This window comes from Triplophysa dalaica, chromosome 5 (genome assembly GCF_015846415.1).
Source record: "Triplophysa dalaica isolate WHDGS20190420 chromosome 5, ASM1584641v1, whole genome shotgun sequence".
NCBI lineage: Eukaryota > Metazoa > Chordata > Actinopteri > Cypriniformes > Nemacheilidae > Triplophysa > Triplophysa dalaica.
The window spans coordinates 6,999,884-7,022,097 of NC_079546.1; the positions used below are offsets into that span (position 1 = coordinate 6,999,884).

A 22,214-nucleotide genomic window follows, 5' to 3' on the forward strand; every position below is an offset into this window, starting at 1 on the left:
GCTCACAAATCACACAAAAACAATTTGAACACTTTTTGGTTTCCAGGGAACGTTAACAATTTTATTCCCATTCCTTGCACCATGTTGCCAAAAAACTTGTTAGAAACAGCAGGCAATAACTGATTTCTGGGTCTTAACCCTTCAAAAATGAGCTATACCGTTTGGTTCAAAACTGAATGGTTGTATAGAATTTAATGACCAGCTCAAAGTTTAACAACAGTGATAAATCATTTGGAGTCATAGTGTTACTACAGTTGTCTTGTACTTCTAATGGCCCATAGCTGGTACAAAAAGGTACACTTACCGCACTACTACATGAGATGTCTTTCACTTTGAGCCAAGCGAGATCCAGCGTTCCCTCTCCTTTATAGCAGGACTGCAGCCTGTCTTTGATTCTTTCGTTGATTTCTTTCAAAGTGAACACACAGAGTGCAGACTCCTGAGACGATTCTTTGGGCCTCCTCTTTTGACCTTTGGAGAACACGGCATAAAGGATGTCATCGTCGGGTCCTACGCCCAGCGACCGTGCCAGGATAGAACCAGCCTTGGAGAGGTAGGCAGCCTGCAGCAGGCGATACTCAACTCCATCCTTTACGCAACCGACAGGAACTTCAACATACGAGTTGAACGCTGTGTCGTCCTTACATAGTCGGACCAGTTTGGAAGTGTACACCTGTTCGCGTCCCGCTGCCGAAGACCCCGTCGTCGGGCCTCCCCCCATTTCAGGCTGCAATGTGAGAAAATAGACAAAATTCCCACTGCTAAACCCATAGATGTAATAGATGTCAAAGTCTGGAACTACCGTGAAAGTATCTGAAGGAATCTTAATCATAGAGGCAACAAATTCATCATGGAAGACGTAGGCGAACATCCCGTCCTCCTCAGAGTTACGGGTGAGCTTACGACTGGAAATTGTTGGGAAGTACTCCGGCCTTCCGTCAACAGCTGTAGCCACAAAAAGTTTATCGGGTGAGGCGTCGCCGTAAGACACAATGACTCCAAACACGGAGCCGCTCTCATTGACGCCAGAGAGGTAGTGCTCTTTTTTATGGAAGGGCTCTCCAAGTTTAAACAGATCATCCAGGCGAAGCAGCTTGCAAATACCCTGGTACAGGCTGCCGCATGCTAGCAGCCGGTTTTCACGGTAGTCCATGAGCAGCATCTTGTTGACGTTATTGGTCAACGTGAGTGGTTCGCTACAAGGCTGGACTATACGGGGTGGGTAGCAATTCCGGTTATCCTCTTCCGGACCAGTCTGATGCGACACCTGTACGTCCAGCTTAGGTGAAAGTTTGTAGATGCGATTAACTGCCCCAAGAAACACATTCCCATTACTGCGATCCACAGCTAGGTGGTTAAAAGTCCATTCTGGGTTTTCCGCCCGGAATGTATTATATTCCTCAAGTACTATGGATGCTGCTGAAGGCTGTTGGGTCCTCGGAGCCACGAGGGGAACCAACAAGAAAATAATGCAGCAAGAAAAAGTTACAAAGTTCCATCTCCTGTTGTGGGAAGCCATTGTCCTGGTGCCTTATGGGAAGAGTGTCTCCGTCCACTTCTCTCTACCTGTACGCGGTATCAGTATTCAGTCAGGCTTCTCGTGAGGTTGAGGACATTATGTGCCTGTACAAGAGAGAAAAAACAAGAGTATTAGTGAGTATAATGGATATAGATTTAAAAAGAAATACAACTAAGATTCAACACCACACAATATGGTGAGCCCACAGAAGACAAATTATGACAGTTTTCAAGTAAATGAGATGGAAAAGGGCGCTCTGGGAGCTGACAGTTGGCATGAATGGATGCCATTCTCAGTGGGATAATGCATTTCCCCCAGGAGTTAACAGCAAGTGTGGGCACAATTTCTCTGCTTGTGCCACACCTCACAGCCGGACCTATGACCTTCTAATTGATTCTCCCCTCTGTATATGATTTGCATGGTTTGCCGAATTTTCCCATCTCTCCAGATAGCCCAGCTCACCTGCTGACACATATGAAGAAGTGGCTCACAGATATAGCCATGCCTGCAATGTGAGCAGTGTTGGACAACAGGGCCAATTAGAAGGAATTGATAAAGGTTGTGCAAAGTAAAAACATGATGTATTATCCTTAAGTTAAGTAGGTTTGGACCATCTCTGTGGTCTGCACACAAAATTCAAACATACATACTTAAAGCAAACTACTCTTGATAGCCAATTGTTGGCAGTGGAGCCAAACTAGCCATGGCACAATATACTTTCCCTTAAGTGCTGAGGCTAAAGGCAGATGTGAAAATCACCGCTTTGCTGTTGTAGCGGGAATTAATAAGTTATACAGAGTGAAGGGTATGGACCTCAAAGTAATGATTAGCCACTGAAACAGAAAGTAGAGACATGGAAGCGAGAGTTAGCCCACTCAGAGGCATAGCACACTAATATCAGGGTCTGCAGCCAAGGTAGATGTGTATGGAAATGGATGGAAATATAGCAATGTGTAATCTGAGCAGTGGGGGATAATGTTCTCTGATAGAAAACTGTAGCGTACAAGCTCTTCACAATGCTAGAGCAGCTATCATTTACTACAATTACACTTAAGGTGAGAAAGAAACTAGACGTGAGGGGGGAAAAAACATGAGATGGTTTTGTAAAGCTAAGAAAAATCTACACCACGACGCTTCAAAAAAGCGTGCATCCATTCCCAGTAGCTAAAGCAAGCACAGTAACACGTATTGCACATGCACTAAATTGTGCCTGCTAGCTTTATGTCAATGATTGTGTGTTAGGACCAAGTTTTCATGTCAACCCTTTCAATCTAGCAATAGGCTTAACGATCCAGAGATCTGCAAGGTCATCCAAAAACAAGGGACTGTTTCCAGACTCTTCCCATAGGCTGCTTTAAAATATTTCCAGTTGGCCTCATTTCAGAAGTCCCAGTATCTTGAATAGGAAACATGATTTGACCTCCAGGCCCAAAACACTCAAACTGGGGCCATTGGAGATATACCCAGCATGCTGGCAAGATTTTGGAAAGCTTACTAGCAACACACATACACACAGACAAGAGACCACATGCTGAGTAGCCACATCAAAAACTGCTAATGAATTCATGTTTAGTACCACACACAAGCAGCATTTCTGGGAATGTGAGGAAACAACACATTTAGGGTTCGGGCTGTGTGTGGGTATGAGTGTTTGTGTGTGTGCATACTTGATAAATAATTGGATATTCATGCTTCTCGCTCGATTTCTTTGTCTTTCCAGCATTCAGCTGCCAAGGGGGAAGTCTCACTTGATTCATTTCTTTCAGTCAACCAACAGAAATATCACAGTAAGACAGCAATACTGTAAAAAGAAAAATGTATAATTCAGAAGCACAGCATTTCTGAAAGCAACACGTCAGACTACCGTTGGAAATAGTTCTGCACTGAAAGAAATAAGAGGGGAAAACAGAACATGGGTGTATTGATTTCACACTGCTGTGGGCTGGATGTGAAATGGCCGAGAAAAAGCTGTCCAGGTTAAGAACTCAAATTCAAGCCAGAAATGACTTTCCAAGTATCTGTGTCGCCAAATCAATGCGAGAGTTTGTGTGTTGGTAATATGCCGTCTTCATGACATTGGATTTTTAATGACTGCTCATCAAAAGGTTAACACCAGACAATTTCAAGCCTTCTTCAATTAATAAACAGTATAATTAAATCAATAGCCGTGTCCGAATTTATTGCTGTCCCTGTTGCCATGTTTAATTTATGGACTTCTGGCTGAATTGTGCAACAATTGCCACAGACTCCATACTGGGCACCATTATGGCAGAGTCAGTTGACACCAAAGATGGGGGATTGGGTTATCCCAGGAGTAGTCACTATTTTTATCATATTTATTGCATTTTAAGTGAAAGCCCAGTGTCAAATGAGGTCAAATGAAAGTCACGGGCTACTTGGTGCTGGTGGTGATTTCGACTGCCCAACAAACCAATAAAGAGATTGTAAGGCACTAAAGCTACCCGGAGTGTTTGACTGGAGCCTCTTCAGGCTTTGCAAACACTCGACCTTGAAATCATATCAGAACAACCTGTGAGTGTGTATGTGTCTGGTGGTGCTGGGTTCAAGGGCATCCTTACAATCCCAAATTTATCCTCGCTGATCTGAGAGCATTATCTCACAACAGTGCAATTCAACTTTGATTACAACATGTCACAAGTACATGCGAGCGAAATCTCGTGTTCTTTGACACTCGCGCAGACACTTGCCCGCTCGCCCTCCCGTTCGACTTTCATTAGTACAGGCTTCACTTCTCATCCCTTTGTGGACAGATGGAGGGATTCATCCCTGATGTGGGTCTAGAGGAAAGGGCGACAGAAGGATGGCTGAAAGAAAAGGAGCCGTGTTTACACACAGAGCTCAAACAGATAACGGTTTTAATTATCCACAGACTCCCAAAGGGTGAATAGGCTCCGCCCACCTAAAACCTAAAGGGACCTCTGGATCCCCGAGAGAGAGAGCAATAGAAAGGGCAAATTCTATACAAATAGTTTATTTAATAATGTGATTAACTACCAATGTCAATAAGACTCTACAAGACAACTGGATTGAAATGCACAGTTAGGCATAACGCGCTTGCAAATTTGTATTATTAACAATGTATAGAACTATATGGCACACACATCAAACACATTAATACTGTCAAATATCTAAAAAAGTCAAGAAAACACCTCATTCAAACTATATGCAATGTCTATATGAGCATTGAGTTGTCAAGAATGTCAAGAATGACACATCAGTTGCACATTTTAAATGATTTCATTTCTATTATTTTGACTGTTTTCGAAACCATGACCTAGCCAGAACGAGAGCTCTCCCGGTGTTGTGGCATTTCAAAGTGAAGGTCTGAGCCCTTCGCTGGTCAGACAAATCCACTGGATCTGAAAAGGCGTGTTGACATCTGCCCGTCCTCTTCCTTTATTGCTCTCTCTCCTATTTTCTACTTCTTTATATTTCCTGTCTCACCCTGATCAGAGGGACTGTAATCCTCCACAGCAGTTCTCGGTTCAAACACGCTTTCAAACGCTTTCCATCTGACTCTCTCTCTATCTTTCACACACACACACACACACACACACACACACATACGCACACAAAATCTGCCTTCCCGTTTGCACAAAACTGCACTTTTTTCCACTCTCGCACCTTCTATGCATCATCAAAGAAGCTGGCGTCTTACTCGAAGTTGAAAATGTGTTTGTCAGACTTGCTGCCTTGAGCACGCACGTGTCTCCAGTCAAGACCGCAGCCCTCTGTACTGGCTCATCGTAAACACACACGAAAATAGACAGCTAGTCACATGTGCGCAATCACACAAACTCTTTCCCACATTCTCCATCTAACACAGACAGATATCCTCGTCTGTTTCTACACCATCTCTATCTGTCCTGATACTCAGTGTGGACTGCACTCCACAGATCCATTGATACCATTAAGAAGCCTATAGGAAAGCTACTGATCTTCATCATTGGCATCCTGTTATTAGGTTAAACTAAGAGCTGCTTCCTGCCACTGTCAGTCGTCTCCCGTTTTTCATATAAACAAATGTCTTATTTGTCGCTCATTACTACGGCTAGATGAGGCCTTGAATTCAATTAAAGCGATCTCAGGAAGACCACAAAATAGACATCAACCAAAATGGCCTGGTTGTGATTGGATGATGAAATGATAAGATCTTTAGACAAAAACGTAAATGTTATACTCGTTTATATGATAAGACGGTAAAGCAAACCAACGCCAGACACAGACCAGGGCTCGACATAAAGGACTGCCCGATGGCCCGAGGCCAGCATGGGAGATCCTCGAGCCAGTTGAGAGAGCTATCACTTGCCCAATAATTATGGAAATGTATAATTTGTACGTTTTTAAGACTTGCCTATTTAAATATTCCCAAGAAGATGGAAAAGAGGACTGGATTCGGTTCAAACGTGCTGCAACTGGAATGACGCATCTGACAACATACACATTTTTGTGGTGGGGCCAACAGAAAAATCCATAGCGTTGAGCCCAGCAGACTGAAAAAATTCTATATTACTGTCTAAAAACCTACACTATTAGCAAAATTTAAACCCCAGAATGAAATCACACAAAAACCAATACAGATCTGAAAGAAATTAATAAAAAATGATGATATCACAGTTTTCTAACAAAGCAAATGGCAACATTATTGTATTATGACCCAGAAATTGATTTAATATTGTATTACCAGGTTACTGCTGATCCCCACCCGTATCATTCTTTAATCTTCCCCTTTCAAATCCCGGCCCCCATAGCAAATCTGATCCAGAATTGTCGACAAATCGGATCCTCCGTCTTCCACCTGAAAGTCCTCAGTCTCAACACGTTCCACGCTCCCTCTCTTTTCACCTCCATGTAAGAAACGGGAGCAACTGAAACTCACCCTCGGCTTCTGTCAGTATCACCACATTAGACCTGCATACTGAAAGTTTTATATGCTCTTAGTATCCTGCTGCTGTTATGCTCTCTCCCTCCCTCTCTCCCGGCTTATTCTGTGAACTTCATCGTAACTCCCTGATTAGTTTTCAAAGACAGTCAGGAGAGGTCACCACTCAGAAGATGTCTTATTTATGACCCAAACACTTGCCGGGAGACGAATGCACAATTCAGCATCTTAAATCAAGACAAAAGCCACCTCCAGTTTCAATGTATTCATGCACAAATCATAACGTTGTGCATATCAGACGGTATGACATCCTATGAAAATACCCCGCTATAATACACATACGTTTACTACATGTCTAAAATATGGCTCATCAGACATCCATAATCGCTGCGTGCACATGCATGGCTTTCATAGGCTAGTGACAGCAGATCATGAACACCTTCCCAAACCCCCCACCACCCTAAAGCTTTTCCCTAAGCAATTCGGGGGAATTTCAGAGGCACTGATGCAGGTAATAAATCAGAGATCATAAAAGTTCATTTCCCACACAGCAGAGTCAGTAATGCAGTACTGATGTGTGATGGGCCGACTGGAGGCGGAGACTGGAGGTGATTTACTGTCATCAATGAATGCCTTGTTACATCAACTATGGGAAAGAGGTTTAGAGGCCTCAGGTGCTGATGAATGTTTTTGCTTGAAGGACTTCATAGAGGTGAATCAACCGTTTGAGCCCAAAGGCAAATTGCCAGAGTTAAATGAGAACCAAATAATGAAGTATGAACCGTTAATAAAGTTATGAGATATGATCTCAGACACCAAGTCTACCTATCCTATCATAGGGCCTTTAAGCTGTATGAGACATATGAAAGTATTAATATGAATATTAATATGATATACCTGAGGCATATTTAGGGAATAAGCTTAATTTTATAGAGATTGTGTTGAATGGTCTTGACCCAAGATTAACATTTTAGACACAAAAGCCTGATTATCTCTAGCTTTGTGCTGATTATTATAAACCCATAAACTGTGTTTTTAATCTGTATGTCTGTATGGTGGGCCAGTGGCGTTGCGAGGGGTGGGCTTAAGACCCTCATGTCTTGCCAAAACCCCCTCATCATTTGAGGATTGAAAACACTTCTTTTTACAAACAAGAGTATAATATTATGGCTTCTTAATGTTTTGAGACACGAGTTGAGGTACATGAGCTTAGTTTTACACGTTCATTCCATAAACGTATCTCTGAAGCGCACGTTGTGCCTAGGGGTGTCAAAATACATCTATACGTATCTATGTATCGATTCATTTTCTAGCGATACGATGCATCGATGCCACAAGTAAAATATCTGTATGAGGTACGTTTATTTTGACACTCTCTCTGTCCCCATACCTTACGTAACGCCCGTATAAGTGTGTTTTTTGTTAGTTCAGTTTTCGCTGGATTCATTTTGCCCTGGAGTACTGTCACACTAAAAATGCAAAAATGTAGGCTGCAGGTTCTCTGTGTCGCACTGTTTCCCATTCATTGCTGATTTGTCTCGCCAGTGTTGCTAAGTAAGCAACTCTTTCTGTAGTTTTAGTGAGTTTTGTTCGATACAGACAAACTTAGCGTCTTTTTGGGTAAACCTTAGCTTTCATTCAGTGGGAAATTGTCGTGGGTACTACAGTCTCTCAGCATGTTTGATATATAAATATGAAGTTGCAACACACAAAACTACGCAATGACATCATTAATATGTTAACTAGCCTATGACACCATCCAGCTCCACTGTTCTATAAAATCCAAGCAGAAACAGTACAGTTTATTGTTATAAATGGCCCATTTAGAATGTGTGCGGTTTTCAAAGAGTTTCATTGAATATTCATCTTATATATTTTAGTTTCATTTGTGAGTTATTAAAAATGTAACTGTTTGCGTAAACTAGGCAAGTAATATCAAAATATCGATTAAATTAATCGAATTGAATCGCAAACATTTTCAAGGTATCGACAAATATCGAATCGCTGGCGGAGAATATTTTTGAACTTGAAGCAATACAATGAAGTCTATTGTCATGGAGTAAAGTGGGATACTTTCCTTTTTAATGTGCACATGAACTGTCTGAAAAACTAAGGTTATTTAACTGGCTCTTTGTAATAAACGATCTTATATAAACAGATGATTTGGAGATTATGATAAATGACAATGATAAAAACGTGTTGCCATGAAATGTAGGATAAATGTTGTTTACTGTAACAACTGTAACTAACTGTAAAATATAAAAGGAGTTTTCTTACTGAAATGTAAGACAATAAGGATCGACATATGAAGAGTTCAGATGCAAGAAACATGTTTAACGAAAAGCTGTCTCAGGGACTTTGCAGGTTTTGCATCTTAACTCTTCATATATATATATATATATATATATACACTGTTATATGTTCGAGAGAATTTTGTGTTCGGATCATATAAGATAAGTCTCTTAACAGTCTACTGGCCTGTTCCAGGTTTATAAAGCTAAGCCTATATACTACTAGCTACAAGCAAAAAAAATCTCCTTGTGGGTTAAGAAAAACTTGTATTAGGATCTTAAGAAAAAACTAAATAAAGCTTATATTTTACTCCAAGTAATAATGAAAGTTATTCTCAGGGGGCTAAGCCCAGTATCCTTTCCAACCCTGGCAATGCCCCTGTGGTGGGGGTGTGGAATAATCTAAGGATTGGGGTCTAACACACACGACTGGATTCAGCTGTGATAAACTCTTACCCTCACATTCTCTACACACACACACACAATCCCAGCACCATCTGGTATTTTCTAATGTTTCTAGTAGTGACCATGGCTTGACAGCAATGACTGATACAAAATATTGAACAACGATTCCAGAAATATTTATTCGTTTTTATAAATAAACAACTAATGTTTAGATAAAGAATAAATAAAACATTATTTCATGGGTGAAATATTCCACTAAAAGTGAACATATGTCCTTGCTATTACTGAAATTCTTATCCCTTGTGTTGGCATTGACCTGATAGCCATACTTTAAATGACACCTGAAACATTATACACCCTAACTGCAATAAGACCCTGTCACTAGCACTTTCTTTTAAATCCAGTACTCTGGAAGCCGATGTTTGTGCAGATTCAAGGACTAAAATAAATCACAGCCCCATTGAAGTCAATTGAAGACAGTGGAATGGGTTGGAAACACATTCTAATTGCCAGGGAGGCTGCAAAGCAAGGTTTTAAAGAATCTGTCAGCACTGCCTCTGTTCTAGGAGAAAACCCATTTTCCTACAGACTCGAACAAGTGATAAATCACCGTTCAACGTTAACTTTGAGACCAAAGGGAAGGGCTGAGAGGGAGAGAGAATAGAGATGGAAGCTGTTTTCCGAAAGGTCACAACAAGAAGCGACTAAAATCACGCCTCTAGCCAAGACCAAGTATTCCGTCTGCTTTATATTACTTCGAAAAGAGATGCACCAAATAACAGAGTTGACAACGGGACGTGACAAGGTCACACAGTTTAATAATAAAGCAGCAGAGCGTTTTCATGAACGAGGTGACTTGGCAAAACTGTTGCCCATGGAGGATAAAGGCTTGTCCACACCGGGACGATAATCGTGCGTGTTTATCGTCGACGTTGAAGGCCTCGTGACTAAACAAAGGGCACCAATGTGAGTGTGCACACTGACGCGCAAAACGGAAGATGTAAAATCTTCATTTAAAAAAAAAATAGTTTAACGCACCACGTTAAAAAAAGGCAGACCAATGAAATTGGTGCTTGTGTTCACTTGGAGCTATTGGAGTTACAGTAAAATGCGACTTGGTGCCGCTCAAGAACAAACGGTCTTGCCGAGCACACACTGACGAATAGGAAGCAAGATTCATTTTTCTTCTGTGTGACACGCGAGTGTCAGAAAAATAAAGTTGCACAGTGCCACCTAAAGGGGTATTAGTGTTTTACATTATGCGGCATCTATGTCAGGGAGTAAATTTGCATGTTCACTCGACTCATTGCCAGTGAAATCGTTTGGGTACGAACTCTGAAAAACGTCTCGAAAAACGCTGGCGATAAGCACGTGCGATTATCTTCCTGGTGTGTACAATTCTTAAATCCGACAGAGTGACATGCTATACAATTAGACTTGCTCTCTGCTTCTCTCTCCAACAATTGATACGGCCATTGAACACTCACACACACTGATATAAGATTGAACAGTATTTATAGTAGCATCATCGCTGTAATTACAGCTAGTGTATTAAAGAATCATGCTGAGCGCAGTCGATTTCGTCTTATGCTGAGACTAAGGAAGTTATGCTAATGAGACATTATTCTGACAACCATAGCTATTAAAATGCTGATAAGAATGACTTCAAGAAATGACTCAGAGATTTTATATATAATTCCTCCAAAATACCATCATGTCATCGACAAACAGCACACACACAAAACATTATCATTTACATCCCTTAAGCCATTACGATCCAGACATGTTTATAAAGTGCCAAACACAAAAGCAAATACATCTCACAAAACCATCAATGTGTCTCGTCTATGGTTTCCCCAGTCACACGGACAAAGGAGCAAGATCCCCCTCAATGCCAGCATTCAAGTGCTGGTGACAATAAGACACACATCCATACTGTGAGGATTTCACACTGCGAACGCCCCGGAGGCGAACCGTCATGTGCGTCATATGCAGAGATAATGATGAACACGAGAGACTGACGTTTCTTTGATGTGGGTAAACCGTGATGCACCAAAGTCCATCGTGTGCAAGTAGTATACTTCGCCACAGATAAGCTATTGTCCAACCACAGCTAGATTACACACTACTCAAGCGTTGCAAAAAACGCATGCAGACAAGCTCGTCGACATGCATTTAAATCAAATCACATGGAAATGAGAAGGCTTTGCCTGCTGCCCCCGTTGATGCCTGCCGAGTCCGTTCCTGAACTTTGCCGCAACTTTCTCACAGAGCTAGCTGCGCCCAGCCTTCTGCGCCTGGCCCGGTGCCTGCTTTCCCCTCCTACTCATCTGCGTGCAGGAGTCAACTCTATTCTGTTTTCTATTTACCTTCCTTCCTCGCTCTGTTTATCAGAGCCCTCGGCGTAAACACGGGAGGGCTTTCAGCAGGGGCTCCTGTGGTTTGGGATGAAGGAACTGTAATCCATTCCTCTTTTCTTTCCCTTTCTGCAGTTGGTCAGGCTGTTCAGTTTTGATTTTCTACATGTTTAAACACATCTCTTAAGTGAGTGAGTCCACACCCTCAGGCTCTCGCGCCGAGGGCTCGGGGTGAGCTCGCACTGACGTTCTACACTGGCTAAATCACAGTGACACCGGAAAAGTGGAAATAACTTGCCTATAGCAAGCGTGTTTACTCTCCATCTTGCTATAAGAGGATGTTCCGTCCCATAGATCTGCAATAAAAGAAGCGGACATGAATCGCTCTGACAAGATTCTAATATTGACTTCATTCGCGTTAGCCGAGCCAAATAAAATTACTTGTGAAAAGTTTATAATGAGGGCTCGAAAACCCTTATCTTGAAGTCGCTGGGATGGCAGGGGCACAAAACGCCGCTGGAGAAGATCGTTCTACAGCTGTAGTTCCCTGTCAGCGTGCCAGCAAAGAAGGCACTTGAAAATGATATGGCACTATTGAAAAGTAAAAAAAAACGTCTATAAGGACGAATGAGGCATTTTGGCTTAGTACTCAATTCAGTGTCCACCATTCATTGAAATGTACCGACCTGGTTATTAGGAGTATTTGCATTGAATGACTTTACCCACATCAGTGTCAGACTCACCAGCGCCCTCTAGCACATCGTGAATCGTGAATTGTGTCTGTACACGTGTGTGTGTGGAGGGGGAGACATTAAGTCCCATGTTTCCATGGGAACACTTATAGATGAGAGTGGGTGGCAGAGGGACTGAAGCTGGTGGATACAACAGAGATGCCTAATGCACAGAACACAGAAAAAGAAACTCATACATACACATGTCCATGCACAGATTGTATATACGAATCCAACTGTCGACACGCATCTGTTGTACTGTACAGACACCGACAGCATGGTTGCATTTTGCTGAATGTGCACAGTAGTGTCTTCAGCCATTAAAGGAGTAAAAAACATGGTTTGCTTGTCTACCCCAAGTGTTTAATGTCAAGGTGAGTTAGACCCTACCTTTGCAACACATAAGGCGCAACGCGTCAAGGTTCTCGATTAACACTACACATAGTCAAGCTCAAGGCAATAGGAAGTTGACCCACACCAAAAAACTGAAAACCATTCTCATCTGGGGTCACGGATGCCATATTCAGCTTAAAGCACATTAATTGGTCTAATGGAAAATGACAAGTGAAATAAATAAGCCATTAACAAGAAAGATATAAAGAGATGCCAAATGCCAAAGACTTCCTGCATTCATGTCAACCATAAAATAATCAAACACAAGATGGAGTGGGCATTAAAATGCTGTTAATAATGACATAAACAAGAACCAGTGAAAGACTGCACGGTAACATAAGGGCCTATCCTTCCTATTGCTTTTTTACTTTCCCTTGACACTCTCAAGAATGTGCAGGAAATAAAACAGAAAAAACACATTTAAATCTTGTACGCTTTTCCAGGCGTGACTCAGCGGTGTTAAAACAGAGACTATAATATAATATTTCTATCAGATAAGCTAGACAATCTCAGACAGTAAGGTCCCCTGCAAAAGTAATAAGACACGCAAACCTGTCTGCAGTTTTAAATTATTTCGTGCATCTGAAACAAAACTAATTTATTACCTGTCACACATGGCTTAGCAGAGGCAAACATAAAGCCGGCACAATGATGTTGTTTTTTTCGCTTTTTATTATAATCCTCCTGACCTAACCCTTGGGAATATCTGCATTCTGCACCAAAAACACTTTGCGGTGTGCCATCCGTTCTGCTTTTCTTCTTCAGGTATTACTGAAACTATTTTGGAACCGTGTCGTGCTGAACAGGTCATCTAAAATCCAACTTGTTCAGCTATTCATTCATGACAACAATGACATTAAAACCATCCCACATTTAAGACAATGAGAAAATGCACATTTTATTTATATATAGTTTTATTTTTTATGTACTGTTAACCGTTCCATCTCCAACGACTGTCTCTGATCATATGCACTATAAATATCAGATACTACTTGAAACGTAGTTTCAAGAAGCAGGCAGTCTCCATTTGCACCTAAGCATAAGGCTAAAGCTTGTTACAAAACAACAGTCATTTTGACATGATAAAGGGAGAGAAGTGCTGTAAAAAGATACGAAAATGTACGCAACGCACCCTCGAAAAACGGACAGCCTGCTGATTCACAACGGTACTCACATGTGCAACAGTGCTGACAGGAAGCCAAGCTTCATACTGCTAGAAATCACTCTCTTCTCATTATCCGCACAGACACACATCCTGCGGCACACACTCGCGGTGGGATGTGGGGACGCACGGCGGGAGTCTATTCTGAAGATGTCACAAGCAGACAGGACTGTCACTCTCAATTCACACATTTACCTACAGACAATCCCCACCCAGCTATAAACATAATACTGAAAATGACATAAGCATATGGACATGCACTGTACAGTTGCATGAAGAGCCGTTAACATTGGCCTTGTGCCAAATGACACCCTCAGCTGTCCTATGAGTCTACTTTTTGTTACAATAAATGTTGAGCAATAGTCCACTTAAAAGTCCTTAACCAGTGCAAGTGTGGCATTTAAAACCAGAACACTGTCTCTATTTTACTCAAACAAAATTTCCAAAAATCTAATGAGGTGCTAAATGCACCAACCAACAGCTTATCATCATACAAATCAAGACCACATCATTTTCTAAATGCATAAAGGAAATGGTAAGATTCTAAACACAGAAAATACGTTTGTATTTGTACAAATCATATCAACCGCTGAAACACGATCAAAAAGGCAAAGTCAGAACCATGGTTCAATTGACCAACTGCATGGACGCACACATTTTTAACAAGGTGGTTGAGGAAAACAGTCTAGCAGAGTCTCATTAAACACAACCAGATTACAAGCATTGATTTTCTTCCTATTAGATTCTTGTACGCTGTTGTGTCTTACCAATGTTTTCGATGGTCAGCAAATTAGTCGCTCACCTTTTTGGAGATGAATTTCCTCAAGCAAACTTGTCAAACCACTATCTTAATGGGGTACATGTGAAAAAAACGAAGTAACTGCCATACAAAAATGCTTCCCAATCACCATTCATCATCCCTGTGTCAATTACCCATAAGCAGTAGTGGCAGAAAAAGCAATAGACACTCCAATAAAAATGCTGTTATATTGCCCTCCAATAGCACAACTTCAACCTGATTGGCTGGCAGAACCCATTAACCTCCTATAAGAACAGAGTGGGCGGCACCTTTTTGGAAGAACAGACAGAGAGAGTCATTCACCAGTTCCCAAACCAGTCATTCAGACTCGCACAACCCATCTCACCCGCTCTGTGCTCATCCTGGAGTGCATGTGAACACACACTCTACAGATCGGCTCAATCTACCAGCCTCTCATTCTAACAACTCTATAACATTTGTGACATTCAAATCATCCATCTCGCTTGCTCTCATATCATTATTATTGCCAACTATGACCGAGAGATGAAAGACCTTAAAAAATGTCAATATTATATCCATCCTTGCTGATAGCGCTGTGCTTCTGAGGTCTCTGAAAGCTCAGTGGGGGGAGTCAGGCAAGCACACCGTCATGCATTCAAGGCTAAAACTCCACAGGAATGTGCTGAAACGATTAAGCTTTGTGTTTTATCGCGGTCGGATGGTAGTTGCCGTTTCTCCTTGAAGCTCTGGGGCACTTATGACTGCACAAAGTGTTTTCTGCAAATTGTCTGACGCGCACTCTTAAGGAACGAGCGAATAAAAGAATAGAAGTTTGCATGCACACACTCTTAGGGATGCAGGCAACGATCAAATTCTTTTGTCATTCACCTACAGCTTTACACTAACATCCAAGACTGCATAGAGGCACAAACTGCATACAATCTCTAGCAGAAACGGTCTCTTATCAGCCAACAAAATCTCCTACTATTCACAATGCCTCAAATACTTCATTAACACAACCGCCTTGACTACTTTACACAAAAGCAGAAATCTCGAGATAGTCTGCTGCTGTCAACGCTGTGAAGTCCCACTATGAATAGAATACATCTATGTTGCTGCTGAACCACTCTGATTCACACTGTATTAGCTCCACAGATTCTGATCCTCAGCAGACAACACATTAAAATAGAAGTAAAGCCAGTGAACATCATCTGTCAAAAGGACAGCACTGATACACAGTGCCTGATGATGATGATGAGGTCAATTCTGTGGATGTGAGAGCAGCGAAACTGCACCAGCCATTTCTAACATTAGATACGTGCATTAAGTGCCCTCACATGATCTCTGTTGCATTAAAGCAAAATGCACAGAAGTACCCAGGGTTAACAGAAATGTGGCTTCTTGATCGCTGCGGTCATGAGACAATGGCTTGGACAGAATGATTGTGACATGCAGCTGTTCATGTTCTCGGATGTAAATGAGGGTGATTATTAATCCAACCACATCTATAAACTCAATGAAATGTGTATATAAATATATATAGCATGTAGACCGCTAGGCCTAGATGGACTATATGAAGAATTTTGTTAACTGCACAACATGAATAACAATCACGAACTTTAAGATAAGGCTGGAATGAGATGACTGGGACATCAAGGACGTATAAATCAAATTCTGATGACCCTGATGAAATTCTTAAAATACTGAACCGACGCACTATACCAGTTCCCTCTGACACGCAGTGTACCACTAAGATCTGCAAACGGAAAAGCAATAGCCAAAAATGCCGAGGGTAAAATCTCTCGCATGACACGCGCTTATTCTCCACCCTATGCCGTCAGGTACGGCGCGCGCTGAGAGGCAGCGCTCACTCACGCGGCTTCTAAAACAAGTTGCGCTCTGCTCAACTTAACGCTCTCGCGGCACGCGCATCTCTTCCTCAAGTGTTTGACAAGCACACGTTCCTCATCAAAATAAATCACATCTACCACCTTCCCGTCCGTATAGCGTTTCATCCTCCCTGGCCAGCAATAGACCGGCATTCCAAAATAGCGCTCAGCTTTGCGGAGAAAGATGCGCGTGCCATGACCATCGTACAGACTAGTTCACTTTAAGTCATAAATCATGTCTTATAAAGAGTCCTGTATTATAAGACGCTTATAACACTGACGAATCATCTAACTTAACATAAATACGTCAAGTCTTTAAGACTCGTTGACACTCCGCGCGCTTCTGCGTTTTCTATAAAGAATGACTTATTTATTAACGTTTCAGTTCGTATCATTCCAGTGCACGTCCCTGGAAAGCTGTCCTTATACATAGAAAGAGATTTCCGGAGAGTAAAATGTTAAAATCCTTTAACGCACGGGTGCGGATGGTGCATTGCCCTCCACGCAGCACGCCCTTATACTACATAACAGGTGACGCGCCTCGCTTACCTGCATTAACAACCTTTCCAGGTCACAATTTCGTTAATAAACAAGTTCGAAAAGATAAAATAGCAATCCGGTGGTACGGTTGTCCCGTGTCAAGCGCTTACCTGTTCCCGCTGCGTATTTCACCTCACCCCCGCAGTCGCGCTCACACTGCGGATGATGGGAACCTTCGCAGGAATCCCAACTCACTTACTCCAGAAACAACGCCTTTAAAAACATTAAAACACTTGTTTCGCTGCGGTTCGATTATCGCCGACTTGCTTGGAATTCGCGCAAAAATCCTCCGCGTTTAATCTCCTCAGAAAGAAACGACAGAGCTGCAGAATCCCATCAGCGTTCAGCGGTGTCCTCCTCTGCGACTAATAAACCGAAGCACTGGTGACCATTAAAACTGCCGCTATAGTTTCCATCATGACGCACTGATTGACATAATTCAAACCGCGTTACTGGAATCCCGCGCGCACCGGGCGTGGGAACGAACGTGCCGTGCGCGCTGCAGTAGGAGCTCAGAGTCGGAGCGGCTGTCTTGGAGTTTGCTGGTTCGCAGCTGACTCTCAAGAACCAGAGAGGCGTGAGTCAGTGGCTTTCTGCTGAGACGCTGCGACTGACTTGTTCTACAAACCCTCCTAACTCGCCCGCAGTGACACCCAGAATCTGGCCGCGGATTGGGCTAATTGTAATATCTCATTGGCTGCAATGAAGGCGCGCGACTGGCATGAATGAGGCATAGGATGCACACTTATGTCTTCTTATGTTTCTATAATGCATTCATTCCGCCCTATAAGGGATTAAGGGGAAAACACGGGTGACTACAATACTGGGGATTGAATGATGTACGGATTTGAATATCTAATCAGGATCATTTAGACATGGAGATTAGGATATAAAAGTATAATTATAATCAAGATTTTTTCCGGAGATAGCTTTATAAAATATTTTAATGTAGGTACATTCATTATTCTATTAATTGGAGATTATCTAAATAAACATGATGCAAGTCATAGTGAATCATTTAAGGAAATCGTATTGTTAAGTAGAACGATATTTACATTATGCTATTCATGTCAATGTAAATAAAAAATAATTATTTTATAAAAACACAAAGTGGAAAATGTTTTTAGGCTCTTGTGATTCTATTCACAAGCAAGTGATTTGCTTGCACCACTTTACAATCCAACTGTTTAAACCAATAGTCTCAAACTTTTCACCTGCTGTATGATTAATGCTGTTTGGTATCATAGAGTGGTTGACTCCGTGCAATATTCCTGCCCTATCTGGTCGCGCTTTTTCAATGCAAAGAGCCTCAAAACACTGCATCACAGCTCCACCTGCAGGGCTACACAGAAATATTCCATCTATGTTCGGACACACACACACATCACAATTTCTGCTCTGCGCACCAGGCGCCTCATTCATTCCTAACCAGTACAATGCTGAAATGCAACTCTGATATGCGTTGTGCTAAGAATGTGCTTTAAGGTCATCCCATGGAACATTTCAATGCCAATTTTAAATTATATATATTTGGCTTTTCAAAAAATAAGCACCACTGGCACTGAATTATTATCAAATTTAGTATGCATGAAGTGAACAGTATGTTAAAAGCATGCCTGGACTGATGACACATGGGAATATGTTAGAAAACACCCAGGTGAACTGTGCATTGAATATTTGTGAAGGACGAGTAATTTCCCTCAAGACTCCGTGGTGGAGTTTTTGGGTCAATGTTGAGGATTGAGTGTTTAAAGGTGTTAACATCATAATTACTTGTGGATAGAAAAAAAAGCATTAAGGATTGCTAAAAATGAACAGATCTACTAATATATATACCGATCTCTGTGTAAAATAAAATGATGCTTGCATGTTTCTCATCTCATTTTTTTGGCTCCAAATTTCAAGTGAATAATTGATATTCCTACCTCCATCAACAAATGAATTGATTACTTCATGACTATTCATCCGTGGCATTTCGTAATTTTTTAACATCACTCCAGATGTTGGTCTTGCTTCTGTAAAAATAGAAAACAAATAAAAAATTGGAGCGGGTTGAGTTGACACAGAATGACCCATTGGTCATTAGAGTGGTCTGTTCTTCACAAATATCCAATTCGGGTAAATGTTTAGTTGAAAAAGTTCATAGAATCCACATTAATGAGAAAGCATTGTTTTGTATATACAGTGTGAAAGAGCAAATAGATTTAAGGGCATTTAAATACAACTGAGCAATCAATCTTCAATGACAAGAGATCAATACACATGTCTATGGTATAACAATGATAAATGCTTACATTATGCTGACCCTACACACACATTTCCAAAGTCTCTCTCTATATTTCAAAACATATTTTAGATTAAGCAATCGTAAACACTTCTTTGAATAGCTTCTATCATCTTAGACTTATGTTTGTTGTTTTACTACCTGTTTAGAAAATAATGGGAAATAACAACTGAACAGCAAACCATACAATGAGCATGGCAACTGCAAATAAGGTTAACAAATAAAAAGCATGAAAAATGTAAAAAAAACGATAAAAATAGTTTCCATGGGAATATTATCATTATGCTAAATGAAATTATAAAATATGTATACTTAGGTACAGACTCGAAATGATTTTATGAGAACATTTCATTATTTATTCTAAAGTTAAGAAGATTAAGAACAATGAGAAAATCAAAGTAAAAAAAACAAGGGATTATGCTATTGAAGGAATTGTCATACTTGAAGAACACTGACCTTTAAGTAAATCAATGCAGAGACTATGAATCAACATTAAATATGTCTGTGAAAACACCAAAGTTTCAAATGTATAATTGGAATCCATTGATTGAGACTGCTGAAGGGTCAACTTTGTAATCTGTTACACTTTTAGTCATTGTCCCAGTGGCACGGAGCTGTCAAATACAATTCATGTAAAGACAAAACAAACTCTAACAATTTGTCAGTTTAAACAAACGCTCCTTTGCGCAGAGGATTTAACAGATCTGGCCCCGATATTGGCCATTTATTTGCCTGTCTGATCAATAGGCACTGTATGTGGACCAGGCAGCAAAGCAGAAAAGTGTCTAACTATTTATAGAATATCAGCATGGTTTACTTCTGAAAGTTTGTTGTTAATAACGATATGTTTTTGTATATTGCATCATTTTTATGAATAAACATTTTGTTTTTAAAGAATTTTTGCCTTTCTGGGAAAAGTAGGCCTATGATTTAGTGCTCCCAACACTAAGCTGTTGTTTTAGTGATTTTGTGTCAGTTACTCTAGATAAGAATCTAGTTAAGATGTATTATTCCCGTGCATGACAGAGAGGTCCAATCTAGCGCCCCTCAACTGATCTGTTTGTGTGCAGTGTAGTAGATTAAAAGTTCATAAATTTTTGCTCACTCCAGATAGATTCCTCAGACAGGTTGAGCCTGCCGAGGAATGATCAATGCTATTGATCGGAGTGTTTGGTGCCCAAAAGAACAGCTTGAAGGATGCAGAGCAAGAGGGCAAACTAGGGCCGTTCAGGCAGTCTAAAGTGCTCAGGGGTCCTCAAGTTTGTTCTGTGAGAGGAAGGGGGTGTGAATGCTAATGGAGGTGTTGCATACAGGAAACTTTAGGTTGCTAGGATACAAGTTAATTTTCAATGAAGTACTTAAACTACAATCAGACCACTCTTTAGAAAAAGCAACACTTCGGAAGCTTATGGCTGGAATACACAACAAGACTTTTAAAATCTGAACAGATTTTTTTAAACTGGACATCACACACTTGCAGACTTTTTGAAAGTTTCGGATAGAAACACACTAACTGATAAAATCTGCAGACTGGCACAGACTTCCTCCAACAAGTCCCGACCAAAAATCTGGCCAAAAGTCTTGTAATGTATTTTAGCCTTTACTACACTACCTCGGATGTGTTATTTTCAGACAGATATCCAATATTATATGTATCAAGACATTTTCTAGTAAAGAGTTTTAAAAATAACCAAAATCCTTATTCTACCCACTTTATACAAACAAGTAAAAATATACTAATTTCAAAATACTGTATTATCCCTGTAAGGCTATGGTCTCTGGAAATGTTACTACAGTTTAGCCATCTAAGGTCTATATTAAACTAGACTACAGTATTTTGTGGTAATCTAAATAATGCGCTAAAAAGCCATAAAATGACTCGATAACTCAGTGAATCATTTGAATCAGTTCATTTCCATAAGCATCTCAACGAATCGATTCACTACAGTGAATCAATTGTGCACCACTACCAATACGGCAGAAGCCAATTCAGAAAAAAAGGTTTTGTACAACAAACAGTTTGTTTACACTCACATTATCCATTTCAATTTACAAACTGACAGTGACATCGCGTGCTTATGACAAATAAACATAACAAACCGGAAACTGGGTACTCGACACAATCACATCCAATCAGCACAGGTGTGTACTGTTTGCTAGCAACAGCGCCAAATTCAAAGCGTCAACACACGTACCTTGTTGTTTTCACGACTTGTGCGGTTCTTCTCTTCATGCATGATGTTACCGGTCTTTCTTATGAGACTCCAAGCACTTTTTTGTTAAAATATCCGTTGTGTTTTTGTAATTCTTTGCACAATTGCTTCAACGCTCATCCGTGTTTGACGTGCAGTTTGACAACAACTGAGTGGGCGGGGCTACCGGGAACGACACAGTGCGCTGCAGCGGAAACGACCAATCGCGAAGGGCATTGCGCTGACGCAAATCATTTTCGAAATACGTTTTAGAGCAACATAATGCAGTATTGGTCTGTTTATAAAATCTTATGACACATTAATGTAAAATGTAATTAAGTTAAAAGAGTTGTTTCTTTAAGTTTTACAACACTTTTACAGTGGTAATAGTTGCCAATTGCCATCTTGTATTAGTGAACAGTGCACCTGTCAGGGTCCCACGAAAGTGATACACTATTTTCCACTTCCCACACCTATGAATGATGACTTTGAAGTCAGAATAATGAGTTTTAGCACACATTAAGTTTCGAAATCATAGATTTAGACAGAGGGGGACAGGAGGGTGGGCAATGACAAATAGATGGTGCCCGTACCAGCTACATAATATCCGCTCAGCAGTCATCTTTCTCAGCATTATAGGGTACCATACTGGATTTATGCTATTAAATCATGCACGCCAAACATGCATGCACACACTATGGTCAATATCAGTGCCATTTTACACCACAGACATAATATTTATAGGTTTTCCAGTGACAGGACAGGATTTATAGTGTCTGCCTCCATAA

The 22,214-nt window shown here is 40.9% G+C and overlaps 1 protein-coding gene across 2 annotated transcripts in view; it reads right to left on the reverse strand.

The window, feature by feature from the left end:
- plxna4 (plexin A4) overlaps window positions 1–21,572 on the reverse strand; it is a 186,480-nt gene extending 164,908 nt beyond the window's left edge. The window contains exons 1-3 of one of the 2 annotated variants that reach the window (XM_056749417.1): window positions 21,430–21,572; window positions 18,876–18,965; window positions 305–1,623 (exon numbers count right to left, since the gene is read on the reverse strand). In XM_056749417.1, coding sequence (XP_056605395.1) covers window positions 305–1,519 — 1,215 coding nt within the window. In that variant the 5' untranslated portion in view covers window positions 1,520–1,623; window positions 18,876–18,965; window positions 21,430–21,572. Of the gene's footprint in view, window positions 1–304; window positions 1,624–17,060; window positions 17,479–18,875; window positions 18,966–21,429 lie in introns of those variants that run through there. The other variant, XM_056749418.1, reaches the window with a different exon arrangement.
- Between the last annotated feature and the right edge of the window lie 642 nt (window positions 21,573–22,214).